This window comes from Adiantum capillus-veneris, chromosome 4, assembly GCF_014529385.1.
Source record: "Adiantum capillus-veneris isolate H3 chromosome 4, ASM1452938v2, whole genome shotgun sequence".
NCBI lineage: Eukaryota > Viridiplantae > Streptophyta > Polypodiopsida > Polypodiales > Pteridaceae > Adiantum > Adiantum capillus-veneris.
This window is the reverse complement of record NC_140934.1, coordinates 9,646,038-9,670,780: the sequence shown is the minus strand read 5'-3', so window position 1 is coordinate 9,670,780 and position 24,743 is coordinate 9,646,038. Positions and strand designations below refer to the sequence as shown.

At 41.2% G+C, this 24,743-nt stretch overlaps 1 protein-coding gene across 2 annotated transcripts in view; it reads right to left on the bottom strand.

The window, feature by feature from the left end:
• LOC147458679 (MADS-box transcription factor 23-like) overlaps positions 1-24,743 on the bottom strand; it is a 60,974-nt gene that overhangs the window by 15,628 nt on the left and 20,603 nt on the right. For both annotated transcript variants that reach the window (XM_086510123.1, XM_086510124.1), the window contains exons 3-6: positions 8,621-8,696; positions 8,475-8,530; positions 8,304-8,403; positions 8,177-8,218 (exon numbers count right to left, since the gene is read on the bottom strand). In XM_086510123.1, the coding sequence (XP_086366249.1) occupies positions 8,177-8,218; positions 8,304-8,403; positions 8,475-8,530; positions 8,621-8,696 (274 nt within the window). The remainder of the gene's footprint in view (positions 1-8,176; positions 8,219-8,303; positions 8,404-8,474; positions 8,531-8,620; positions 8,697-24,743) is intronic.

Below are 24,743 nucleotides of genomic sequence, written 5' to 3'. Positions count from 1 at the left end.
ATACTCTTTTGGAAGAGCTAGAGGAGGATTTCGAGCCTCAATGCGAGCCTCCCGAGCCCTCATACGTCGCTGACGATCTCGACTACGACGACAATGTGGAGATTCAGCAGGCGAGCACTTCTTGAGTTTGATGATCATTGATCACTCGACTCTCGAGTCTAGACTCTTGAGTCTACGACTCTACCTACTACATAGCCCTTTGTACTTTTTGTTATCCTTGAGGCCTCAGGCTTGTCCTAAGTCCTTTAGGCTTTTTGACTCTTGAGCCCTTGTGGCATGCACTTCTCATTTTGTATCCATCGATCATCGATGTTTTATTAGCACATTTCAGCCTATATGACTCGTGTTCTTTGGTCTATTTAGTGTAAATTTATGATCAAAGTGATGCTCTATGTGTGGGGCATGTGTGTAGGTCAAAAAATGCCAAAAAAACTCTCTTTTTTTTTTTGCCGTTCCGGAACCCGTCCCCGTTTCTTGACTTTTGCCGTCCCGACCCCTTTCCCGACCCCGACCCGCCGTCCCATGTAACTATGCTTGTATGCCTAGCTTGGTGGCCAACTCTATAGATATAAAATTGTGAGTAGAACCAGGATCAAAGAGAATAAAAGCATCATGTTCTCTTACCTTTCCCCAAGCATGGCATAGAGGAGATCCTTTGTGGTGAATTTCCTCCTCTTGGATTTCGACCAAGGTAGCTCTAGGAGGTTCATGGCGGGTGTTCTTTTGGAGACAAGCGTGGTACGCATGCCCTTGCTCGCCGCACTTGAAACAGTGGTTATCCTTGCGATAAAGCTCAAGCTCTTCAAGAGAGAGTTTATTTTTTCCTTTGTAAACTCCCTTCTCTTTAGCTTTGTTGGAGTTGCCCTTAGGAGACTTTTGGACATTGTCCTTCCCCTTAGGCTCATTGGAGCCCTTGTTTTCCGTGGGCTTAGAATTTCTTTTAGCCCCCGTTTGAAAATTGATTTGAGAAGCCATCATAGTATAGTGTATAACCACCGATATGGTGCGTGGCCTTTGGGAGTTGACATACTCCGCCATTTCTTCAATTAAGCCCGCACAAAATTGTTGCTTTTGCTCTCCAAAATCCAACTTCTTGAAGACAATGGCTTTGAGTTGTAAGTCCCACAACTTTTCTACATATTTGTGAATGGATTCGTAGGGAGAGAGCTTCAAGCTTCGCCATTCGGTGAGTACTATGTCTTTGGCATCGGTGGCCAAAAACTGCTTTATAATGGAAGCTCTTAAAGCTTTCCATGTTCGTGGAGCTTCACCGTTGGCCCGTAGGCTAGACCACCATTGCCTGGCGGACTTTTGAAAGTGCATAGCAACATGGCGTAGCTTAGAGGACTCCGTAAAGCCCTCATCTCCAAACGCCGCATCGAATTGTTGGATAAAGACCAAGACTTTGTCCGTAGCACCAAAGGTGCCATCATAGGTAAGGAAAGAGATGCTCTTCCCTCCCTCTTTGAACTTCTTGAGCTTGGACGACCTCTTCCATGCGGCATAGGATTTCCTATGGCCTCTTCTTTTTGATGCTCTTCCCTCCCTCTTTGAACTTCTTGAGCTTGGACGACCTCTTCCATGCGGCATAGGATTTCCTATGGCCTCTTCTTTTTGATGATTCAAAGATTGCACCATCACTTTCTTCAGAAGATGAAAATTTGAGGAAGAGGGTGACCTATTTCTCGCCTTTTTCTTTCCTTGATCTTTGTCTTCACCATCACTTTCATAAGAGGAAGAGGATGAAGAAGATGGAGAAGAGGGTGTCCTCTTTCTCGCCTTTTTCTTCTCTTGCTTTTTGTCATCCCTCTTTGAAGTATGGTGTGGAAAAGTATGCGATGGTCTTTCTCCGTTTTGGACGTCACACACACACACACACACACACACACACACACACACACACACATATATATATATATATATATATATATATATATATATATATATATATATATATATATATATATATAATATATATATATATATATATATATATATATATATATATATATATATATATATATATATACGTGTGTGTGTGTGTGCCAAAAGGTATTGGCCCCATAGATTGGCGCCCCTTTTATTTCTTTTTATATTAATCTGTGTTCAAAGTTCAAGAGAGCATCGGCGGGTGCTCACTCTCAGACTCTGCCTCCAGATGCAATGAGTAATGAGCCCTAGCCCACTTATTTATTGGTACAAGGGATGCCGAAAAGCAGAGCCCCAAAAATCTCATCTCAAAAGCTTACTAACTCAAAAGCAATTATCCCCAAAAGCTTGGCTCCAAAAACCTGCTAGCATAAAGCAGCCAGTTTCCGTATATTCTGCTACGTCAACAGCCCAACTCGTTTTGCAGAGCAGTCAGCGAAAACTGCGACGTCCGTACAATGCCACATGTCAACCTGTTGGTGCAATATCCGGGCAATGTGTATGAGAGTGTGTCCGTGGGCCAACCACATCACCAGTTTGTGACAGGTTCTCTGTGCTCGGCTTGGCGGTAAGGCTCACCACAATAAGTGAAGCCTCAATTCCTTCATAAAGTTTGGTAAGGGTTAGGTCTCACACAACCCCCCTTGGCTCCATTTCTTTGATTCACAGAGCAAAACCATCAAAGTCGAATGCTTTGATTTTTTCCTATCGAGGATACAAAGATGAAGGGAAAGGCCCGTCTCCACCCCCCTTGTACCTCCACAAGCCGTCCCTCTCTTGCCCCATCCTCACGACTCTAAGTAAACAAGACTGAATAAAAAAACTTCAAGCGACACTCGACCAGGTGATAGAGGAAAATCGGGCACTGAAGCTACGTGTTAGTGCATTGGAGGCCAAGCTCAAGACTATGCCAAAATCTGCAGCTGTAAACGCCCAAGAGGTAGAGACAAAGATCGGTACACAAGTCAAGGACGTGACCACACCCATCTCTTCGGAAGTGGGGACGAAGATGAAATCATAGAGATGTGTGTTCCCACGACCCTGATGAAATAATACTAGATGTCACTTATTAATAAATTAGTGACCCTTTAATAAGAGGTAAATTGCCTAGGCTTGGTACTAATGGTGCCATACGGGATGTGAAATCAGAAGGTATGTAGCTACTCTAGAGTACCTAGACATGCAAGCTTATAAGGGTGTCAAAACACTCCCAAGGCTAACCTAAACCCTAGGAGTAGGAGTTATAGCCATAGTTACCCGGAACGGTGAAACGGGGAACGGCGACATACATGAAATGTCATTCTCTGTTTCGGATACTCACGTTTGAAACACGGAACGGGGATCCAGTAAGGGAAATTGGGATGGGAACGGGGAACAGGGACCTGAAAATAGCCATTCCCTATAACTATGGTTATAGTTTGTCCATATACACATAGGGTTACATGTGCACGAGACATCCCCCCCTTTTCAAGGTGAGGTATTGGTACTGAGCTACATGGCTTCCTTGTAGTCTACTACAAGCTCAAGATAATCTGTGAAGAAATCTTCATCGACTCACACTGCCTCGAGGGTGCCTCAATCCTTGAATTTCAAAAAGTATTGTCGTGCTTGTTTCTATAAGCCATGGCGAAAACAATGCAACAAAATCTACTCCAACTCCATGATTTCATCTTCATCTATGATCTCGGGTTCGTCCTCGTTAGAAATCTCCTAATGCAGATCTCCCTGAAACAACTTCAACCAAGAAACATGGAAAACAATGTGCATTGACCATGAGTTAGGCAATCGCAATTTCATAGCCACATCATTAATCTTTTTAATGACTGGAAATGGACCATACATTCTAAAAGACAACTCTGGACACTTCTTCCCTACTTGCTTAAGACAATGCTTCATGATTCTAAGATAGACCTAATCCCCTTCCTTGATAGTAACATCCTGACGATGCTTGTTAGCCTGCCGTGAATAAAATTCTTGAGCCTTGCTTAGCCGAAGCTTCACTCTATCAGTAATTTCATGCAAGATCTGGCTCTCAGCATTAACATCAGGCAACTGAGTAACCGATCTAGTCAACAAGAACTAGAACAGATAGCCAGATGCTGCCTCATACGGAGTTCTACAAATGGCACTGGAATAGGAGTCATTCAAAATTGCTTGAACTAGTGGGAGATAGTGCTCTCAATGAGACTATTGATCATGCACATATGACTTCAAAACATCAAAGGCTCACTGATTGTAGATCTCAGATTGACCACCGAACTGCAGATGAAAAATTCAACTTAGTGTCAAAATTTTCAAAGAATGCTTGCCAAAAATGTGATGTAAACTTGGCATCCCTATCTGATACTATCGACTTTGGCAAAACATATAAGCATAAAAGAAATACCAATGCCTGACGAACAATCATGCTAATGCTTTTGCGGTGACTATGTATTGCCAAGGAATGAGCATGCAAAAGGTATTGACATGATCGACAATGGTGCAAAACCACTTCATGTCAAAAATCATATCACATCCAAACAAAGGAGAAACGACAAACTTAAGACGAAACCCTATGTTTTGAATTGAGACTGTCACATTATGACATTCATCCGTATGTAACAGACTTGGACACTCCAAGTCAAGAATCAACCGCGACAGCACCAAATAACCACTTCAAAACAATTCACAGATCACAATAGATTTGCACTGGCCCGGCGGAGTTCCGTGCCTACAAATATTGGCCCCAAAGACTGGCGCCCCTTTCGGTATTTCTTTTTATATTAATCAATCATCAAAGTACAAAAGAGCGGTTAGGGTTTCACTCTCAGACTCTGCGTCCAGATGCCCTGAGAAGTGAGGCCCTCACCACTAATTTAAAGGTTACAAGGGATGCCCAAAAGCAGAGCCCCAAAAGCTTCAAATCAAAAGCAATTGCTCTCTCTCTCTCTCAGAGAGTCAAAACATGAAAGCAAAAGCATTCTCTCTCTCTTTCTCATTTAAGTAGAGAAAAAGCGAAATTTACGTCGCTCATCATTTTCCATTTTTTTTTTTTAATAATAATAATTCGCCTCCGCGATTTCCGAAAATTAGGGTTTCTGGCAGAAATTAGGGTTTCTGCTGTCCGCCGCGTCATCACTTTGTGACATACCCCCCTCTTGAAAGCATTGTAATCGACCGCGATTACGCCTGCAAAACCGACAAAAGCCATAAACCGTCTTAGCAGACACTGACTGTTAGTACCTACGTACTAGGAACACACATCTAGCACATGTACAAAATCGACAGTCACATCAACATCACAGGACATCACCAGACATCACATGACATCACATGACATTCAACATTCATTCAGATCTTAAACCATGATTTATCGGTAATGTAGCTAGCAATCACATCTAGGTCCAATCGGGACCTCATCGATGTCCGATTGACTAACCCCTATTGCAACCATGTCTATTCGAGATCAATCAGACCAAAATGCTGCAGTCATTTCGGCTATCAGTTCCTGCACTCACAAGAAGTCAAGAACAAATCAGTATCATAATCAGGAATTCCAATTGATAAAGTCATCCAGCAGAATACTGTCAGCTCTCAGTATCCCTGAAGCTCAAAGAGACATCAGTGACTTTAGTATCAAAATCGAGGCATCTGTTGACAAAGGAGCGGAGTAACTCCCCTCTTGTGCATCCCACTGCACTAGATCTTCGGCCAAGCTGAGTTTCGGGGTTCCGTTTGGAGTAGACTATGCTAAACCAAAACATCGAGGTAAAGTTTCACAATCCGAGGAGTATCTGCTAGGTCCTCCTCCTCCATCCACTTCGCATCAAATGCAGGAAAGTTCTTGCACTTAACCAAGAACCCGCCTTCGGACTTTACCTTTCTTCGTACAATGTCTATAACAAACTTGGACACTCCAAGTCAAGAATCAACCGCGACAGCACCAAATAATCACTTCAAAACAATTCACACATCACAATAGATTTGCACTGGCCCGGCGCAGTTCCGTGCCTAGAGATATTGGCCCCAAAGACTGGCGCCCCTTTCGGTATTTCTTTTTATATTAATCAATCATCAAAGTACAAAAGAGCGGTTAGGGTTTCACTCTCAGACTCTGCGTCCAGATGCCCTGAGAAGTGAGGCCCTCACCACTAATTTAAAGGTTACAAGGGATGCCCAAAAGCAGAGCCCCAAAAGCTTCAAATCAAAAGCAATTGCTCTCTCTCTCTCTCAGAGAGTCAAAACATGAAAGCAAAAGCATTCTCTCTCTCTTTCTCATTTAAGTAGAGAAAAAGCGAAATTTGCGTCGCTCATCATTTTCCCAAAAAAAAATAATAATAATAATAATTCGCCTCCGCGATTTCCGGAAATTAGGGTTTCTGGTAAAAATTAGGGTTTTCAAGAAATTTTAGGGTTTCTGGCAAAAATTAGGGTTTCTGCTGTCCGCCACGTCATCACTTTGTGACAGCGTAAGTGAGGAGTACACGCCAAGAGTAAATCCCCAATAGCAAATACAAGGATCACAATGAGATCCATTGGAATAGCCTCTAGCCGTGCTCTCTTCACAAGAGAATCATTAATCACATTATGCATACTGCCAAAATCAAACAAGATCACAATACATTGACCATGCACATGACCATAACACTTCATGAGAGACTCATCTAGATTATCGTTAAAAACTTGGAGCACATTAGTTTTCTCATTGATGACACTAACAGAAGATGTGGGTTTTGTAGGTTCTCTTTTCATGTGACCTTTAGTGTGACACTGAAAACATCTTCCTTCTTTTCCATACTCGGTTTGTTCTTTGCAAACGATGGCTGTACCATTGAGAACTGCAAGCACTAGGGCTGATCTGGCGCTATAAAGCAAAAATGCTAGGGCTGAAATCAGCTTCTGAAAACACAAGGCTGATCTTGAGCAAAACGCTAAGCTGCCTGCTCTTCTTAAGCGCTAGGGAAATCTGATCTCCAATGCTAGGCCAATTGCTCCCTTTATAGGCTAAGAATTGGGCTTATGAATTAACTAAGGCTTAGGTAGGGCAAGTTGTACACTAGACCCAACAAAATAAATCATAGAAATGCTTTATTAATAAATTTGGCCCAGGGAGGGGGGTGCCCCGGTGGTGGTGGCTTCTAGGTGAAATTGTCGCACATCTGCCCACCCGGGAATCCCATCAACGCGGGAAAATGCTTGTTGGATTCCTCTAACCTAAAACTACATGCACGTCATGCTAGATGCCCACCATAGTGTAATAACATCTATCAAAACGCGTGTACAAACCATTTATGCAAGAGGGTTCCAAAACTGAAAAACCTAAACTAATCGACTCGTCCGGGCATGCACCTCCTATGAACAGGCTCACAAAATTGCCAGTACTAATCCTCTAAGGAATCTAGACACTTTTATCTAGGAAGAAGGGAAAAACTGTCTCTGTAGTCGATGAAGCATATCCACGTGGCACACAGAGCCATGTGCACGTGACAATGTCTTTTCACCTCCTATATAAGAAGCCTATTCTACTGAATATCGATCATTCATTCAATCAATCAAATCAATTCGACAAGTGTTCTCGTCTCTTGAGTCTCAATTTAATCTTAAGTATAAAATTTTTGTCTTAATTCTAGGATTAGCACCACTAATCCCCACAATGTCAATACCGTGGCAAGCGTCATCATCGACACCAACCATCTACACAACGAAACACATCCCATTCTCCATTTCAAGTATGGTGAAGATCGCCTCTAACTACTCCAACAATCCCGTCTTCTCAAGGACACTAAGGTTTGGATTGCAAAAGAGCTCACCCTCACACTCGGAAACAAAGGAGTGGAACTCAAGAGGGTGACTGAGGCTCGTGTGAAGGGTAAGTGGACAGTCTACCGCGACGAACAGGCTGTTATCCAAGAGTTTCGTACACCTAAGCCTACAAGCACCACACCGGAAACCGCCCACCCTCCCTAGATCTCCCTCCACCACCCTTTGTTTGTGTCTTCCCTAAGGTTGTCGTGCTAAGTCTCCATGTATCACCCAATTTTGTAGACCTTCAAGTCCCCTCGCTAGTTGCATCAACCATTTTCCCCCTCCTTTGTACAAGGTCTATTGTACTCGTCTTTTTGGTCCTATGTATCATATGTGACCTCCGAGGACGATAATGAATCTCTCTCTCTCTCTCTCTCTCTCTCTCTCTCTCTCTCTCTCTCTCTCTCTCTCTCTCTCTCTCTCTCTCTCTCTCTCTGGGCAATAGCAAGAAAAATTTCCAAACCTTTTGCTTGAAATCCTCAAGTTGATCTACAATGAGTTCTTCCTGTTAAACAATAAGGACACTATTCTCAATACACAAAAATCCTGTCAGCATGAAAGCAAACTAAACTTAAAGAGAGAGAACATACCTTTTTGGCTCTAATGCGTCCTAAGCTCTCATGAATTTGTTGTTCTAAATGGATGAGATCCCTTAAGGAAAGACGCTCCAAATCGTTGCCAATCACAGTACTGAGAAAACAGCATGGGGCAATAGGCACGAGTCCCAAAGGAACAAAAGATAGGAAAGCGACAGTCAATACCTCTGCAAACTCTTCAAATTCTCTGTGAACTGAGCCAGCCGATCAGCCTCTACATTCTGCAAAAAAGAAAACAACATAAGGCTGTTCAAGCTCCTGCCAGCCCATTGACTGTGTAAGCTATTATCCAAGAAAAGAGGACGAGTTACATCTGTCGAGCTGTTGTTGTCAGGTGAGTCTGCATCCCGGTTGGCCTTTACATATCTTTCCAGCACAGTTTGCATACTGGAACACCATTATCGACAGCAAGGCACTTAGCACGCTCGGAAGGAAGAGACAACGACTTCCATTCTAGGTAGATCATCCCCTCTTGTGAAAACAGAGATTATCCAGGGCCTCAAGACTAAGTGCAAATTATTAGCTTGTAATTGAGCTTACACAATTGCGGGTAGTAAGCTTCTTGCAATCAACAAATAAAATTAGCATGTGGTCCTTGTTTAGAGGCTCCAGCTTCATTCTAATTTATCACTAGCCAAATCATATCATTTCCTTGATTATTGGGCAATTTTATTTTATATTTTTAACTTTTAATGAATCTAGAAATTGTGTTGTTGGGCATCCACATACACTAAGAATGCTCCATTTATGAAATAAAACAAAGGAAAGGCGTGTACCATTGCGGCCCTCTACACTCAATCCTTACTTGCCTACGTTGAAGCTCGATTTACTAAAATAAACGGCTCCGTCAATAGAAGTGCATATTAAGGCGTGAGCACAAGACCATTAATGCTTCTGAGTCCCTCTTGTCCTACTTTTTAATGAGACGCCTCTTTATGATCTACTAAAAATTGTTTCTTAGAGACATGAGATAGACCAGATCATCAAAGAGAACTTGAGCGTGTATTACAACTTCAACTGAATGATAGCCAGAAAGGCTAGGGAAAAAACAAGTGGTTAATCTGTAGAGAAGGAGAGTAATCATCAAATATTTCATCACCACACCTCCCAAAGAATGAAGATTTTTCATCAATACGTCCCCCTAAAATTGAAGATACCCTCCCTCCCCCCTTTTGCTGTTTGTTGTACCCTATTATAGGTTTACGTTTGTAATTTCACGAGTCGCATTGTGGAGGAGTCTTTCAGCTTTTCTTCTCAAAGTGGAATGTACAACAAAGGAAGCATTGACCTGTCCTCTAGGTCTAATATTTTGGCCTCTAAAAGACTTTAATACAATTTTTTCTTCTTTATAACTTTATTAAATTCCTAGGAAATTTAACTTTATGATGAAGCAAGAAGGATTTTCGCAAAAGAGGGATAAAGAAGTGGCCAAACCCTCCATTTGGCACCTCACCCTTAATCATAAATATGGCAACATTTCTCCATATCTCGCTTTAGGAGATTACTAGGCAATCTCATTGTAACAACAAGACCTTTGCCAACTCAAGAGAGGTCCGTACCTTGCCTTCACAAAGGGATCCTTGCAAGGACTTATCCAATTGGTCCGATGTCTCAAGCTTTCACACAATAAGGACTCTCTCTTCATGAGGCGAGTGACAATCTTAAAGATGGAACTTTTTGACAAGGACTTCCCAAATGATTTGTAATCGTAGTAACAACGGATGCATCTCAGGAGGTTGAAATGGGGAATGAGGTACAACGCTTAGAGGAGAACCTTATTTCCATGAGAGGGGATCACAACAAGGGCCTCTAATCTCAACTCTTCCTCTAATTCTTCATCATTGAAAATTTAGCAATCATGACTCTCTCACCTATCCTACTCAACCTCTTTTCACCCTTAAACATGATGATGCATCTACAACCGCTTAAAAGCGATAACTGAAAGCATCAAAAATTTTACGATCTTGCAAAAAGAGACTTGTGTTTATAAAAATCTTTCTACAATTAAATAGTAGTGTTTTCTGTGGAGATATTCAATAAAAGTTTACACATGCTCTCAAAAAATTACCAATAAACTCATCAACATGTACATGATTGATGTACAAGGTTGGCTTTTGTAAGATATGAGTAATGGAAAACTTACATGTACTTGTAGAAATTGACCTTCAATCCTTTACCAAGATTTCCATGTTGTGACAAGACGTGAAAGGCCCAACCAAGAGATTCTTTATAGATAGAGAATTCTCTTTTTGTGAGATTAATTGACAAGCAATACTTTCCATTGTTTTCTTGGCTATGTGGTTTGTGTGGCCATTAACTTTCTGAAGGTGAGCAAAACAAGAACAAATTGCCATATTATTTGCATAAAATATCAATTTAAGATAGTTCACATCTTAACAAATTGCTCAAAGTAGATACACATGATCATGCACACTTTCTTTCTCTCGATAGCTAGCTATGGTTCTCTGCCTCACCATTCCTATAGCTAACACCATTATATGGATGTCTTTTCAAAATCAATACTATTTTTAAATGGCCCAGGCTAATTATGCAATTATTTGGTGTTGATGTTATTATACTTGACATGAAGGGTTTTGGGCTTTATCCTATGCTTGTGTGTAACACCTCTTGTCTACTAGGATGCATAGATGGCATAGACCATGTGATAGCATGTGGAAAAGGCACCTAAGGGATGTGGGTACCCATGGGGGTCATTACTAGAGGATATACCTACATGAATCCACCATAAGCCTAAGTTAAGTGGTTCCTAGAGTGCCTAAATAGGTCACACACGAGTTTGCAAGTTGGTTGTGGGATGATTTGGGGCCTCTATGTGATATCATACATGATGCCAGATGAGATGTCTTGGCTAGCTTTATATAATGAGCCTTTTGTACACACTTGTAGTTAGTTCAATTAGTCAATCTAGTTTTGTGTCTATAATCTACTCTATTGACATTGTGTATTGTAGTGTCACTTACGTCAATTCCATGATTGTTCTCCCCCCCCCCCCCCCCCCCGCGCGCCAATCTCTACATACTTGACATTATTGCCATATACATTGTCTACAAAAATTCAACAAAAAGCATAGTTTCACCATCATTAATTGACAAGCAATACTTTCCATTGTTTTCTTGGCTATGTGGTTTGTGTGGCCACTAACTTTCTGAAGGTGAGCAAAACAAGAACAAATTGCCATATTATTTGCATAAAATGTCAATTTAAGATAGTTCACATCTTAACAAATTGCTCAAAGTAGATACACATGATCATGCACACTTTCTTTCTCTCGATTACCTCACTAGATGTGCATTTCATAAAAAACTTTCTTGAGCTCGTTTCACCGTTCTCGAGAAGCTAGCTATGGTTCTCTGCCTCGCCATTCCTATAGCTAACACCATTATATGGAATTCTTTTCAAAATCAATACTATTTTCAAATGGCCCAGGCTAATTATGCAATTATTTGGTGTTGATGTTATTATACTTGACATGAAGGGTTTTGGGCTTTATCCTATGCTTGTGTGTAACACCTCTTGTCTACTAGGATGCATAGATGGCATAGACCATGTGATAGCATGTGGAAAAGGCACCTAAGGGATGTGGGTACCCATGGGGGTCATTACTAGAGGATATACCTACATGAATCCACCATAAGCCTAAGTTAAGTGGTTCCTAGAGTGCCTAAATAGGTCACACACGAGTTTGCAAGTTGGTTGTGGGATGATTTGGGGCCTCTATGTGATATCATACATGATGCCAGATGAGATGTCTTGGCTAGCTTTATATAATGAGCCTTTTGTACACACTTTTAGTTAGTTCAATTAGTCAATCTAGTTTTGTGTCTATAATCTACTCTATTGACATTGTGTATTGTAGTGTCACTTACGTCAATTCCATGATTGTTCTCCCCCCCCCCCCCCCCCCCCCCCCCCCCCCCCCCCCCCCCCCCGCGCGCGCCAATCTCTACATACTTGACATTATTGCCATATACATTGTCTACAAAAATTCAACAAAAAGCATAGTTTCACCATCATTCCCCAACAATCCACATAAAAAACCATGTAATCCATTCATTAAGATATCTAGAGTGAGAGAATGATCTTGTTGATATTGATTCATGCCATTAAAATGCACATAAAGGCCTCCAATGTTTCTCTCTATCCATCGAACTTTGTGATGTACAACTCTCTAGGAGATAATACTTCTCTCCATGCAATGAATTGTGCGGTAGTATTAGTCATTATTATATTGAATGCTTTAGAGGCAACGTTGGTATACATACAAAAAAATATATTGCAATCACTTACCTTAATATTCACAAAGTGTACCTTGACCAATTTCAAAAAATCTACCTTATTCATAAAAGAACATTGACGATGAGAATATGATGAAATATTTTTTTACAAAAAAACATGATCGTTTTTATATACCTTATTCTATAAAAAACATTGATGTTAAGAATATATTACAACATTTTTTGAAAGAAAAACATGGCCATCTACATATGCACACAGCTATTCTTCAAAGCTTTTGAACAATTTTTTTCTTCAGGTGACAATTTGTTTAAAGGGGGTGAGTAATTGTTACTACTACATTGTCATACATTACATGATGCATGTGTTTACTTTTGCTTTATTTACAACCCACAACTCTTGGAAAACATAGAAACTTTACTGTGATTTAGAGATGGATTTTCCAAATCTAAAGAGCCCTTGTCTACCAGCTCGCCCTAAACCATCCAATCTTGAGATGACCTTAGATATAATCACACTCTTCAGTACGTAAAGTTGTTAAGTCCACCCCAATAATATAAAATCTTAACAAGAACATGTCATTATTTTGTGATGTCTCTCGTCTCTATATGTTTAATATATGGAGATAGTTTTGACCTAAAGTTATGGCTGTCCTTAACCCTTTACTCTCAGAAACTTTAGTTGATTTTAGAATAATTTGGAGAACGAGAAAGATATTCCAATAAAAGCGTTGGAACTTGCCTCTAGTCTAATCAATTTTGAGACATGACTAGAGATGATAGCACAACTACGTCATAAAGTAAATTGCAAGGTATACACTCATGGTAGTCATCAACAAGTCAGTATAACCATTAGCTCTGTCATGCATAGTATTGACTAAACACTAGAACATCCCCACTAATGTTGTTACTGCCCAATAGTAGGTGTAGAAGTAATTACATATGCTCCCTCACATCCACACCACACACACACACACACACACATGAGCATACATCAATACAAAGATTTGCCTCCTGAGTTTCTATCATAAGTTTTGAGATGCATGCATAATGAATGATTTCTACCTTTACACAAGCTAGAATCTTGACAAGAACATACCACCATTTTAATATGGCTCTCCTCAATTTACATTCTATCCCTCCCCCTCTACTTTCTCATATTGATGCATCATCACACAATCAAGCACTTAACAAGTGGAGAAAAGAGGTTAGAGTCATGCTATATGGAGTGCATATTTGGGGAAAGCTTTTAGAACCCATCCTCCTAATTTAAGACAATGGGCATGTCCAACCATATTGCTTGATGGCCGAAAAGGAGAAAAATGCAAGATTTTAAAGCAATGAAAGCATAGCCTCTCATCCTAAAAGACCATTTAGCAAATACACTTTGCATAGTACTTCTTCACGGATGCTAGATCAAAAGTCCTCATCCATGTTTCTATAAGAGAGATTAAAACATAATACTAATATCATGAGTCCAACTTAAAGCAAAAAAACCATAATCCACCTCAAAGCCCCACTCTATCCATATCAATCGAGAACTCACTATGCATATCTTTAGACAAAGGCTGCCCCATGCATATCTACACATAATGAGACCTTTGTCTATAGTTGTTTCTACCTACATATTAACGAGAAAAGCCCCCACACGTTCCATAGGGTACAATGTCATTTATAACATGTAAGATAATCCCTAACTCAACGCAATGTTTCCAATACTAGAGAGAGAGAGAGAGAGAACAATTTTGCTGCCGTGGCACTTGGTGCATCATGAGCTCTATACAAGGGCTTGCCATATCCTTGCCATATATTTAGAGCTTGACCCTGTTTTGCCATGGCTATAAGATTGGTGTGCAAGCATGCCTATTAGTGCAAGAGACATTAAGCACACCACTCGTCTAATTCCTAGATTTTTGTACAATAATTAGATTTCGTGCATGCTTCAAAAGCGTGTTTAGTTGTCGATTCCTTTTGTTCCATTGATATTAAAATTGTCCATATTGTATGTTGTGTGTGTGTGTGTGTGTGTGTGTGTGTGTGTGTGTGTGTGTGTGTGAGAGAGAGAGAGAGAGAGAGAGAGAGAGAGAGAGAGAGCATATGCCGTAGACTTGCCCAACCTAAGGCTTGAGCACTCAATCCATAGGAAATTGGCAACTTTTAAATCATCACTCAATTTGGGTCTACAGACCCTCGCGCGGCAGTAATAAGGCCTTGCATAACACCAAAGGCCACACTAAGGGCAAAAACAAAAAAGCCCCAAAAAAAATTAGAGGTTTTAGCTAGGGAATTTCAGGCCATGGGTGCAACATTCCACGCATTTCGAGCGTTTCGCTTTTCAAAGGGTGCACACATGACGATTTACCAGCAAGGAATTCTGTGTGCCTAAAATTTAGCACACTGCCCTCACACAATCTACCCCATCTCCATCGAACACACTCTCCCGCCTTTGCTTTTCGCGAGATTGGTGGGCCGCAACGGCCTACTACGTCCCAATCCCTACTTTGACTGGTTTGCCACAGCGGGATGGCACGTCGTTCTTTCTTGCCGCTGCGGTTCGAGATGAGCTCCATGTGCGCACCCTTTCAACCCGGTTGGCTGAAACACGTTTCACTATTATGTTGGGTGCAGGTGATCGCCTATTATTGAGCAAACGCGTGACATGCTAAAGATGTGCATGTCAATGTCGACGATGCAAAAGCGTACACTGATCGCGAGAGAATACGAGAGAGAGAGAGAGAGAGAGAGAGAGAGAGAGAGAGAGAGAGAGAGAGAGAGAGAGAGAGAGAGTGTATTGGACCAACCAACTCGGCAATGAATTTGTGATTATACAATGGGGGCAAGGTGGTGCTTATATACTAGCCTTGGCAAATCGCCCTACCCAGAGTTTGACAAATAAGTTTAAAAAATACCTATAGCCAAAATAAATATTGGGATCACATTGGGCTATTTACTTGAGATGCCATAACTTTTGACACCCTCTCTGCAGCTTATTATGTAGGAAGACCAAGTTGACGTAGAAGCTACCATAGACACCCCAACACCGTCCGGGATATTGACCTTAGTTATGCTACCACCAACTTTTTACCTTAGGAGAATTCCATCTTGAGCACTAGTTGCCTCATAGAAAATTGAACTACAGACCACACTACCTCCAAGAGTCCCCATTCGTGAACTGCGAACACATCAAGTCTAAACGTTCCAAGACAATGAACTTTGAAACACATCCTATCCATAATCCAACCACCAAAAATGGATCGATGCATACATCCATAGTGTTTTTATACATCCCATTGGTTCCGTGCCAGATGCATGTGCCTTGAACTCCGATCGATGGGTTCAAACACTGATACCTTGAACTCCATCACATGGGTCCAAATCACACCATGTGAGCCATGCCGATGTCCTTTGTCAAATCTTATCACCGTTCTCTATCCAGCTTGCCTTTGCCTTTGTCTTCTTGTGAGTTCCTGCTTTTGCCTTTGGCTTCACATTCTCGAGCAAAACAAAGTGTCTTCTCGCATTTATAACAACGGTTCTCGGACCTCGTGAGTACCCAGGTAGCTAACTCAGCACTTGTCCTATCGCCCTCATCAATTGTGACTTGGACTTTGTTCTTTTGCGAGATTTGAACCTTGCCTTGTGCATTACAATTCTGAGGCAAATGGTTTGCCAAATGCCTTGAGAACTTTCATTGTGCCAAGGTCGCTAACTGAGTACTAGCCTTACAGTCCTCGTCAAGCTTGTCTTTGCCTCTAGCAAACTCGTGCAATTGCTTTTGGCTTCAGAATCTTGAGCCAAACAAATTGACGGCTTTCTTACAACTTCGCATGTGCATAGGCTACTACTGGGTACTAGTCGAATCCCTTTCCATAACCTTGAGTTGATTTTGGTTCACCTTTTCCATTGTTGATGTCGAGCTCGTACCTTTGTGCTACCTCTTCAGTAAGCAAGAAAAAATGCTGTCTTTGAGCCTTTGTTTTTCAAAATGTTCAAACTGAAAGGAGAATACATCATCCCTTGAAGGTATTTCCATTTTCATTTCGAAACGCTGCGCTTCACAGAGCTTAATAACATTGCCCTCCCTATCGTTGGTCGTTAAAAGTTGTTACTTTCACTTGCATCTCAAGACACAAGCAAGCAAGCACAAAAGAGCCAAAAAATTGCACGTGTCGAGTAGCCTTTGTCATGCTTGCATTTCAAAACATAGGTCGCCACAACGCCCACTTATTTGCATCGCTGCGGGTCTTGCATTTTAAAACATCGTCGCAGGAGATTGTGAGTACTGCCTAGATAGTCGATGCAAGTCAAAACGCTGTTGAATTGCAGTAAAAAACGCTAACAAAGCGAATGCCACCAAAAAGGAGTGCCAATTGAAAAGGATACCAAAAACCGTCTATCGTCTTCTTTTTTTACTCTTCTCTAAGATGCACTCTTCTCTTCTTTTACTCTTCTCCCACGTTCAAAGAGCACAAAGCTCTAATACCATGCCAAAGTTAACGATGCAGAAGCGTACAATGAGCAGGAGAGAATACACCACACACACACACACACACACACACACACAGAGTTTGTTGAACCAACCAACTAGGCAATGACTTCGTGATTATACAATGGGGGCAAGGTGGTGCTTATATACTAGCCTTAGCAAATAGCCCTATCCACAGTTTGAAAAATAAGTAAAATAAACACGTACTAAAACCAAAATAAATATTGGGATCACATTGGGCTATTCACGAGATATCATATATTTAACAGTGCATACTCATGCATTGATTGCACTTTCTGTTAAGCGCTCCATTACTCCACACATTTGCTTAACACAAACAACAAAACATGCATGGGGTAGACCTTCTTTGTATATAGCGGATATTAAAGATTGCAATGAGCACTTTATTACCATTGGTGAAGTCATTCCTGACACTACTCTTGTGCAAATACTTTTTGATGCTTTGAGGTCACAGTAACAGAAATGGCGGGCGACAGAATTTGAAACTTGAGAAACGGCGGCAACTTCAATTTTTGAAAACAGACGGGGACGCTAGTCCGTTTGAACTTTGGGGGTGGTTCATACTAGAGCTTGCAAGACTCTAAGGTGGGGGGTGGGGGGGTCTTATTTTCTATTAAAGCTCACCCTCACCCTCACACTTTCATAGCCCTCACTCTCAAGCTTAAAGCGCCTTGAAGCCACTCTCTCGAGTATCACCCTCCCTCTCAAGCGTGAAGCGCCGAGCGGCAAGCCACTCTTCAGTCTCACTCTCACCCTCTCTCTCAAGCTTGAAGCCACAAGCTCTCAAGCTTCATCCCTCTCGCAAGCTCCATTCCTCCATCGCATCCCTCTCTCAGGCTCCATTCCTCTCTCAACTTTCAAGCTCCATCCCTCCTTCCCTCTCTAGAGTTTCAAGTCTCAAGGCTCAAGCCTCAAGCGCCATCAATATCGCACAAGCTTCCGCATCGCATGAAGGTCCCTCGGTTGTTAAGAGAGGAAAGAAGGATGAGCCTTCATGGTGGAATGAGGTGCATTCCGAAGTCTTGGGCAAAGACGGTGGTGTAAGATCATGGGCGTGCAAACTATGTGGCTTCCACTGCAAATCTGGGACAAGCAAGGTTTGAGCACACCTCGTTCACGTAGTGGGGGAACAAGTGAAGCATTGCAAGAATGTGACGGTCGAGAAGAAGAAGGAGCTCGAGATCAAGGATGCCATTATGAGAGCCAAAGCAAATGATCGACCCAAGCGGCAAGCCATTGACTCACTTGGTTTTTCCTTCTTCTAATACTCATTCGCAAGCTTCTGTTGGAGATAGTAGTGCGGCGGCTCAAATATCAGTTCAATCGATTTCACCCTCTCTTTCCACCCATTGTCAACGAGCTCTAGATGTGTCATGGGATCCAAAAAAGGAGGATGTGGATGCCTCCGTTGCCCGCTTTTTTTATCTCGACCATATCCCTTTCATAAAGGCTCGGTAAGTTCCAAGTTCTCAATGCTCATACATATTATCATTATTATGACTATCACTAGTATATCCATTGTCCATTCAACATTGTCTTGACTTTTGACCTTTGTGACATGTACATTGTATAGGTCGGACTACTTCAAGGCCATGTGCACAAGGATTGGGGATTACAGGCCACGCTACATGTCACCCACTTCAGAGGCCCTCCGTACTACTCTTCTTGATAGAGAGAAGGCCGTTATGGAGATGGCAGCCGTAAACATGAAGCGACAATGGGCCAAGTATGGAGTGACACTCATTGCAAATGGATGGAGCGACACCAAGAGGAGATCCATTCATGGGCTTGTGGCTCATTCCAAGGAAAAGATGTACGTTGCCCACTCACATGATGCCATAGAAACAGGAAAATCGGCCGATGTGCTTGCAGGAGAGTGGGCGTCTGCCGTAGAGATCATTGGCCTAGAGGTGGTGTTGCAGCTTGTCACGGATGGAGAGGCATCAAACAGGGCAGTCGGTGCCATTTTGGAGGGCATGTATCCCCGTGTCAAAGTGTCAATTTGTATGGCACATTGCCTTAACAACCTTTTAAAGGATATAGAGCGCCTATCTTGGATTGAGCCACTCATTACAAATGAGTCCAAGCTAGTGTCCTTCATCAACAATCACAATCTCCTTCATGCTACATTCTTGAAGCGGTCAGGGGGCAAGGTTCTTTTGAAGTATTATGAGACCCGCTTCGCCTACAACTACTTAATGGTTCATCGCCTATGCGAATGTCAGAGTGCAGTGCGGCATACCCTCATCAGTATGGAGTACATTTCCTCATCTTACCGTAGGTTCAACTACAGGGATCTTATATGCAGGCAAGTCAGAGGATCCCCAATTTTGGGGGTGAAGACTATAGACCAAATGGTGCAACCTGTACTCCACTTGCTTCGAGTAGTTGATGGCATGCAATCTTGCATTGAAGGTTTATGAGGCCATGGATCGCATGGTGGAGGCCCTCCAAACACTTGTGCCAGATGCAAACAAGTTTGAGGAGATTAGCCAGCTTTGTCAGAGCAGATAATTCCTATGCTTCCCCTTTTCATGGTGCGGCTTTTGTGCTGGATCTAGAGTTTCAAGGTGCAGATCAAGAGCATGATGGGAAGGTGACCAAGAAATGGAACAAGATCTTGAACATGTTTCACCCTGATCGAGAAGAACGCTACCAAAATCAAGGATCAGCTTGCTATGTATAGGGATATGCGAGGATCATTTGGGCTTGCCGATGCCCAAGTTGATCGCACCAAGATCTCCTCAGTTTTGTGGTGGCAGGACTATGGCTCAGATGGGCCAGAGCTTAAGTGACTCGCTATCCGCATCCTCAATCAAGCGGTTAGCTCCTCTTGCTTGGAGCAATGTGGAGTGTTTATAGCCACGTTGCATCCAGGAAGAGAAACCGACTTGCCATGGAGAAAGCAAATTATCTTGTATTTGTGAGTGCAAACTTGCATATGCTTTGCAAGTCAACATCCAAAGTATCATATCCCTTTCTACAATAGGAGATGGAGGCAGAGGCGGAGATACTTGGGAAGGGTGGATCTATAGAAGTTTTGCATGAAGTGGATGATGCGGACGAGCTTGTTGGGGATGAGGATTGGGATGACATCCATGATCTCCACGCCATCACTACAGACTAGCAGGCTAGTGGCTCTTCTGGTCCTTGAGCCTCGGCCCTTGACATGTTTCCATTTTGGCATCTATGTATTGAGCTCTTGAGTCCCTAGTGGCTAGTCTTGACTCTTGAGCATCGGCTCTTATCTTTTCTTTGAGTTCTCAGTGCTTACCTTTTTGTAGCACCTTGGCTGGTTGAGCTCTTTAATCTTTGCAGTTCTAGATAATGTTATTTGTGATGCGCTTAGTATGTTATGAAGTGTCTACAACCCCGGTTAAATTGAATTTACGTCCGCAACCACTAACGCGCACAAGCGACATGTTGAAACATGCTTGAACATGATTCTAATTGTCCAACTAGATGTCAGAAGCTTGGCTTATAGTTGTTTACTAACTTATAGACTGTTTTGAGGCTAATTTCAATGTTTTTTTGTGGACCGTTCCAGTGTTCCCGTTCCGGTACCGTTTCGGAGCCCCCGATTCCCGTTCCAAGTAACTTTGTTTGAGATGCATGTACTGCAAACTGTGTGGATCATTTGAGGTACTTTGACAGGGGTGTAACTAAGAACATTATGTCTCATCATAATCTTTTCATTTGTCCTGAGACTGTACATAACTAGAATACTGTTATGTGAGCCAACAATGCCTCTTATCCAGTCAAGGGTGTTGGAAAGATTCTGCTCATTACTGAAGATGGTAGCTCTTCCACACTTTTGGATGCTTTTTATGTACCCGAGATCAAGAAGAAGCTTTTGTTGGATCAATGCTTGCAAAACTTTGCCTTGTAGTCAAGTTTGTGGATGACAGATGTAATGTGCATGATCTTAGCTTTGGTGATACTATTGTGACATGTGGTACTTTTTTTTGTAGGCTGTATAGGCTCATTGCTTACAAGAGATGTGTGGAAGATTCAACAAACGTAATTTTTTATTCAAGGTTGTTTCGCATGCAAAACTTTAGCATGCATGCATTGGTCATATAAATCTTGCTAGTTTGCTAAATTTTGGAGAAATCTAATATTGTTGCTTTGTTGTCTCCTCTTGGCACCATTGAAACATGTGTCTAAAGGCTATATTTTGGGCAAAATGCAATATTTCAAGTTTGCTAAGGATGGTTCTATGCAAGCCACTCGCAAATTCTAGTTGTCCATAGTGACATTTGTGGTCCAATGTATACTCCATCATTTAATATCGTTTGTACTTCTGACTTCCTGACTTTTACCAAGCATGCATAAATGTATATCCGCTTAAATCCGATTTTAAAGTGTTTATATGCTTCAAGCAGCTTTTTATTTTGGCTAAAAATGTATCTCGTTGTATTGTGGCCAGCCTCTATTCTGATTGAGGGTAATATATAATTAAGAAATCAAATGCATTCTTTACGAGTGGTGGAATAAACTACCAATGTATAGTGTCGTATACCTCTCAACAAAATGGTGATTGAGAGGAAAAACATGGCACTTACAAAGATAGCATGATGAATGGTCAAAAGCCAAGCTTTCAACCTGTGTTTTGGCTTGAAGTTGTCATGGCTACTGCGTATGTACTACACAGGTGTATTGGAGTCTTATCACTCCATATGAGGCTTGGCATGGCAAGAAGCCATCCAATGGTCACTTGCATGTGTTTGGTTGCATCAAGGTAGATAGATACGATAAATACAGTATTAAAAAAACAACAAAAACGATGTACAATATGGGTAAGCACTATTAGTTCAAAAATATATTAAGTATTGATTACAAATAAACGTGCAAACCTACTTAGGCATGGTTGCATACATGTAAATATGCATGAATACACACCCACATACATATATACATATATATGTTTACAACCTAATATACATGCATGCATTCACATAGTACTAGTATCAATACACAAATTTATTGTATTGTATAAAAAGAGTGATCAATACGAGTTTGGAATGCAACCTTTGGTTCCTTGGCACCAAAGAAAAAATGCAAAAAAATTGGATGATAAGATTGTGAAATGTACTTCTATTGATTATAATCTAAAACCAACAATTATAGGTTGTATCATCCCAAACAAAGCATATCTTGATTAGTCGAGATATCATTTTTTTGGAAGATGCAATTCAATTATTGATAGCATGTACCAAGGAGACATATATGAGCTCATAGAATGTATATGATATTGCCCCTTATCTAATGGTGGGAGTAAAAATGTAAGTCCAAATGAGACACGTGTATCCTATGCAGGTTTTCAAATAATGTCATAAATCAACCATTTCACACGTAGATTTACAGGATATAATTGATGAAGATAAGGTTGAACATGAGTAGGCTAGAGGTATGCCAAGATGACAGGTAAAAATCTTGTATGATAGTCGTTCTTGTTCACATTCTCACCATCCCTCCTATGCATCAGACTGTTACGGTTTGGTGTCTAGTATATATGATGAAGAATCTTTGTCAATTGATGACGTATAAAATTCAAAAAACTCGTTGACTGCAATGCAATCCGAGGATAATATTATTTTGAAGAATTACACGTGGTCTTTGTGTGAATTGTCTCCTAGAAAAGAAGCCATTGGTACTGAGCGGGTTTTCAAGTTAAAACATAAGCCTTATGATAGTGTTGATCGCTATTTTGCTAGACTTATGGCAAAAGTTTATGCTCATGGGAAGAGCATTGATTTTGATGAGACTTTTGCTCCCACGTCGTATGACTACCATTCGAAGCATTTGTACATTGGTAACTCATCATGGTTGGAAGGTACATCATTTGGATATAAAAACTACAATTTCGAATTGTGATTTGGGTAGGGAAGTGTAAGTATCATAGACTCGTGGCTTTGCTCGAAAAAGGGTAGGAAAACAAGGTGGTCAGACTTAAGAAGGCTTTATATGGATTAAAGCAAGCTCCACGTCCTTGATATGATTCAAAGATTCATTTCATCATTCTCGGGCAAGACTTATCTTTGTAATTGCATGCTTAGTAATACTAATCACTATGTTGTGTCTTGTTAAGCTTCTACTTCATCTTCTCCATCTTTGCATACATACTTGCTACCATATTTCCAACAAATGGTATCAAAGTGGCGCTTTGTGCTTTGCATTTAAAAGACAAAGAGGTTGGCATTTGTGAGTTCTGAGACTCATTGGCCAATGAAGTGGCCTCATACATTATGTCCTTTCTAATAATCCTAGACAAGTTGGCACCAAGGGGGTAAATGTGCCAACATGTAAGAGGATTCAAATTGGATAGACCAAAGGTTCCCATCAGTTCAACGTTTTTGGGACTAGATGGCTAGCCCAATTTGAGAAATCTTAAAGTTATGCATGCATGTGTAGTGACCAAACTAAGATGGGTGACTCTTAGGAATTTTTTCCCCTTGGATTTCTTGCATGGTTTTCTATACTATCCTCAACCAACCACAACTAAGTATCCAAGTGAAATTGATTTTAAAAATCACGTTTAAAGCATGTTCATAAGACTATGTCCTCACAAGTCTCCATAAATGTTTGCAAGCATACAACAATGTAGAATGATCTTCTTGAGTTAGGCCACATGAATCTAGACTCATTCATTGAGAAACTCCAAAAACTTTGAAGAAATGAACCAAAAACATGTGAGAAACCTTGAATACCCTATGTTAGGCTTTAATATCGAAACCGTAACATTCTTGAAGATGAGGAAAGGTTTATTTTCAAAGCTCAAAGCTTATCGCTCTCAAATAAATTCTATGAAAGTCTCCAATAGTGGTCCTAGGGGGTCCACCTGTCAAGAATACCTATAACAAATGCGTACTATGTGATCACTGATGAATTGATCAATATGGCTGCATTTTTTGTCAAGGACACAAAATTCTGTAGATCAAGTTTGTGATAAGGATGTGACCCCAAAAAAAAATTGCCTCTTGTGAATACACTCCTCTTGCACACTCACACCCTCACAAAGCACTCGTTCATGAACAACCCCCTTCCCCTCCCTCTCCCCCTTTCCTTCTCACTTACTCTTCCTCTTGTGAATACACTCCCTCTTGCACACTCACACCCCCTCACAACTCACTCATTCATGAACAACCCTACCCGCTGCCCCCCAACACACACACACACACACACCTTTTGGGATAACTAAATACGAGGAAATATTTCAAGGCATCAAAGAAAGTTCTTGTTTCTCTACCAACTAGGCAAGCTCGTACTTGAAATAAAGCGTTTTATTTGAATCCATCAATGGGTGAGGTAAAGATGCTACCAAAGCTATGCTTCTACAACAAGGTAACAACTCTCATTACATGATGCCCTTCTAATTGTGCCGGCAAGGTCAAGGTAAAAGTAGTAAGAAGTTATACATACATGGATCTCATTATGGTGAGTATTCTTTATGCTTGTAGAAGGTTAAGGCACTATCTTCTTCCTAAACCATTTACGTTCTCGCTGGCTACACTCTTTTTTGGTGAATATATAACTCTACAATATATAACTTTTTTGGTGAATATATAACTCTACAATATCAAAGAGACTTATGAAGTGAATTGTTAGAGTTATAGCAATTCCGTTTTATCTTTCTTACTCGGGAAAGAAGAAAGGGTTTTCCCAGTTACCATG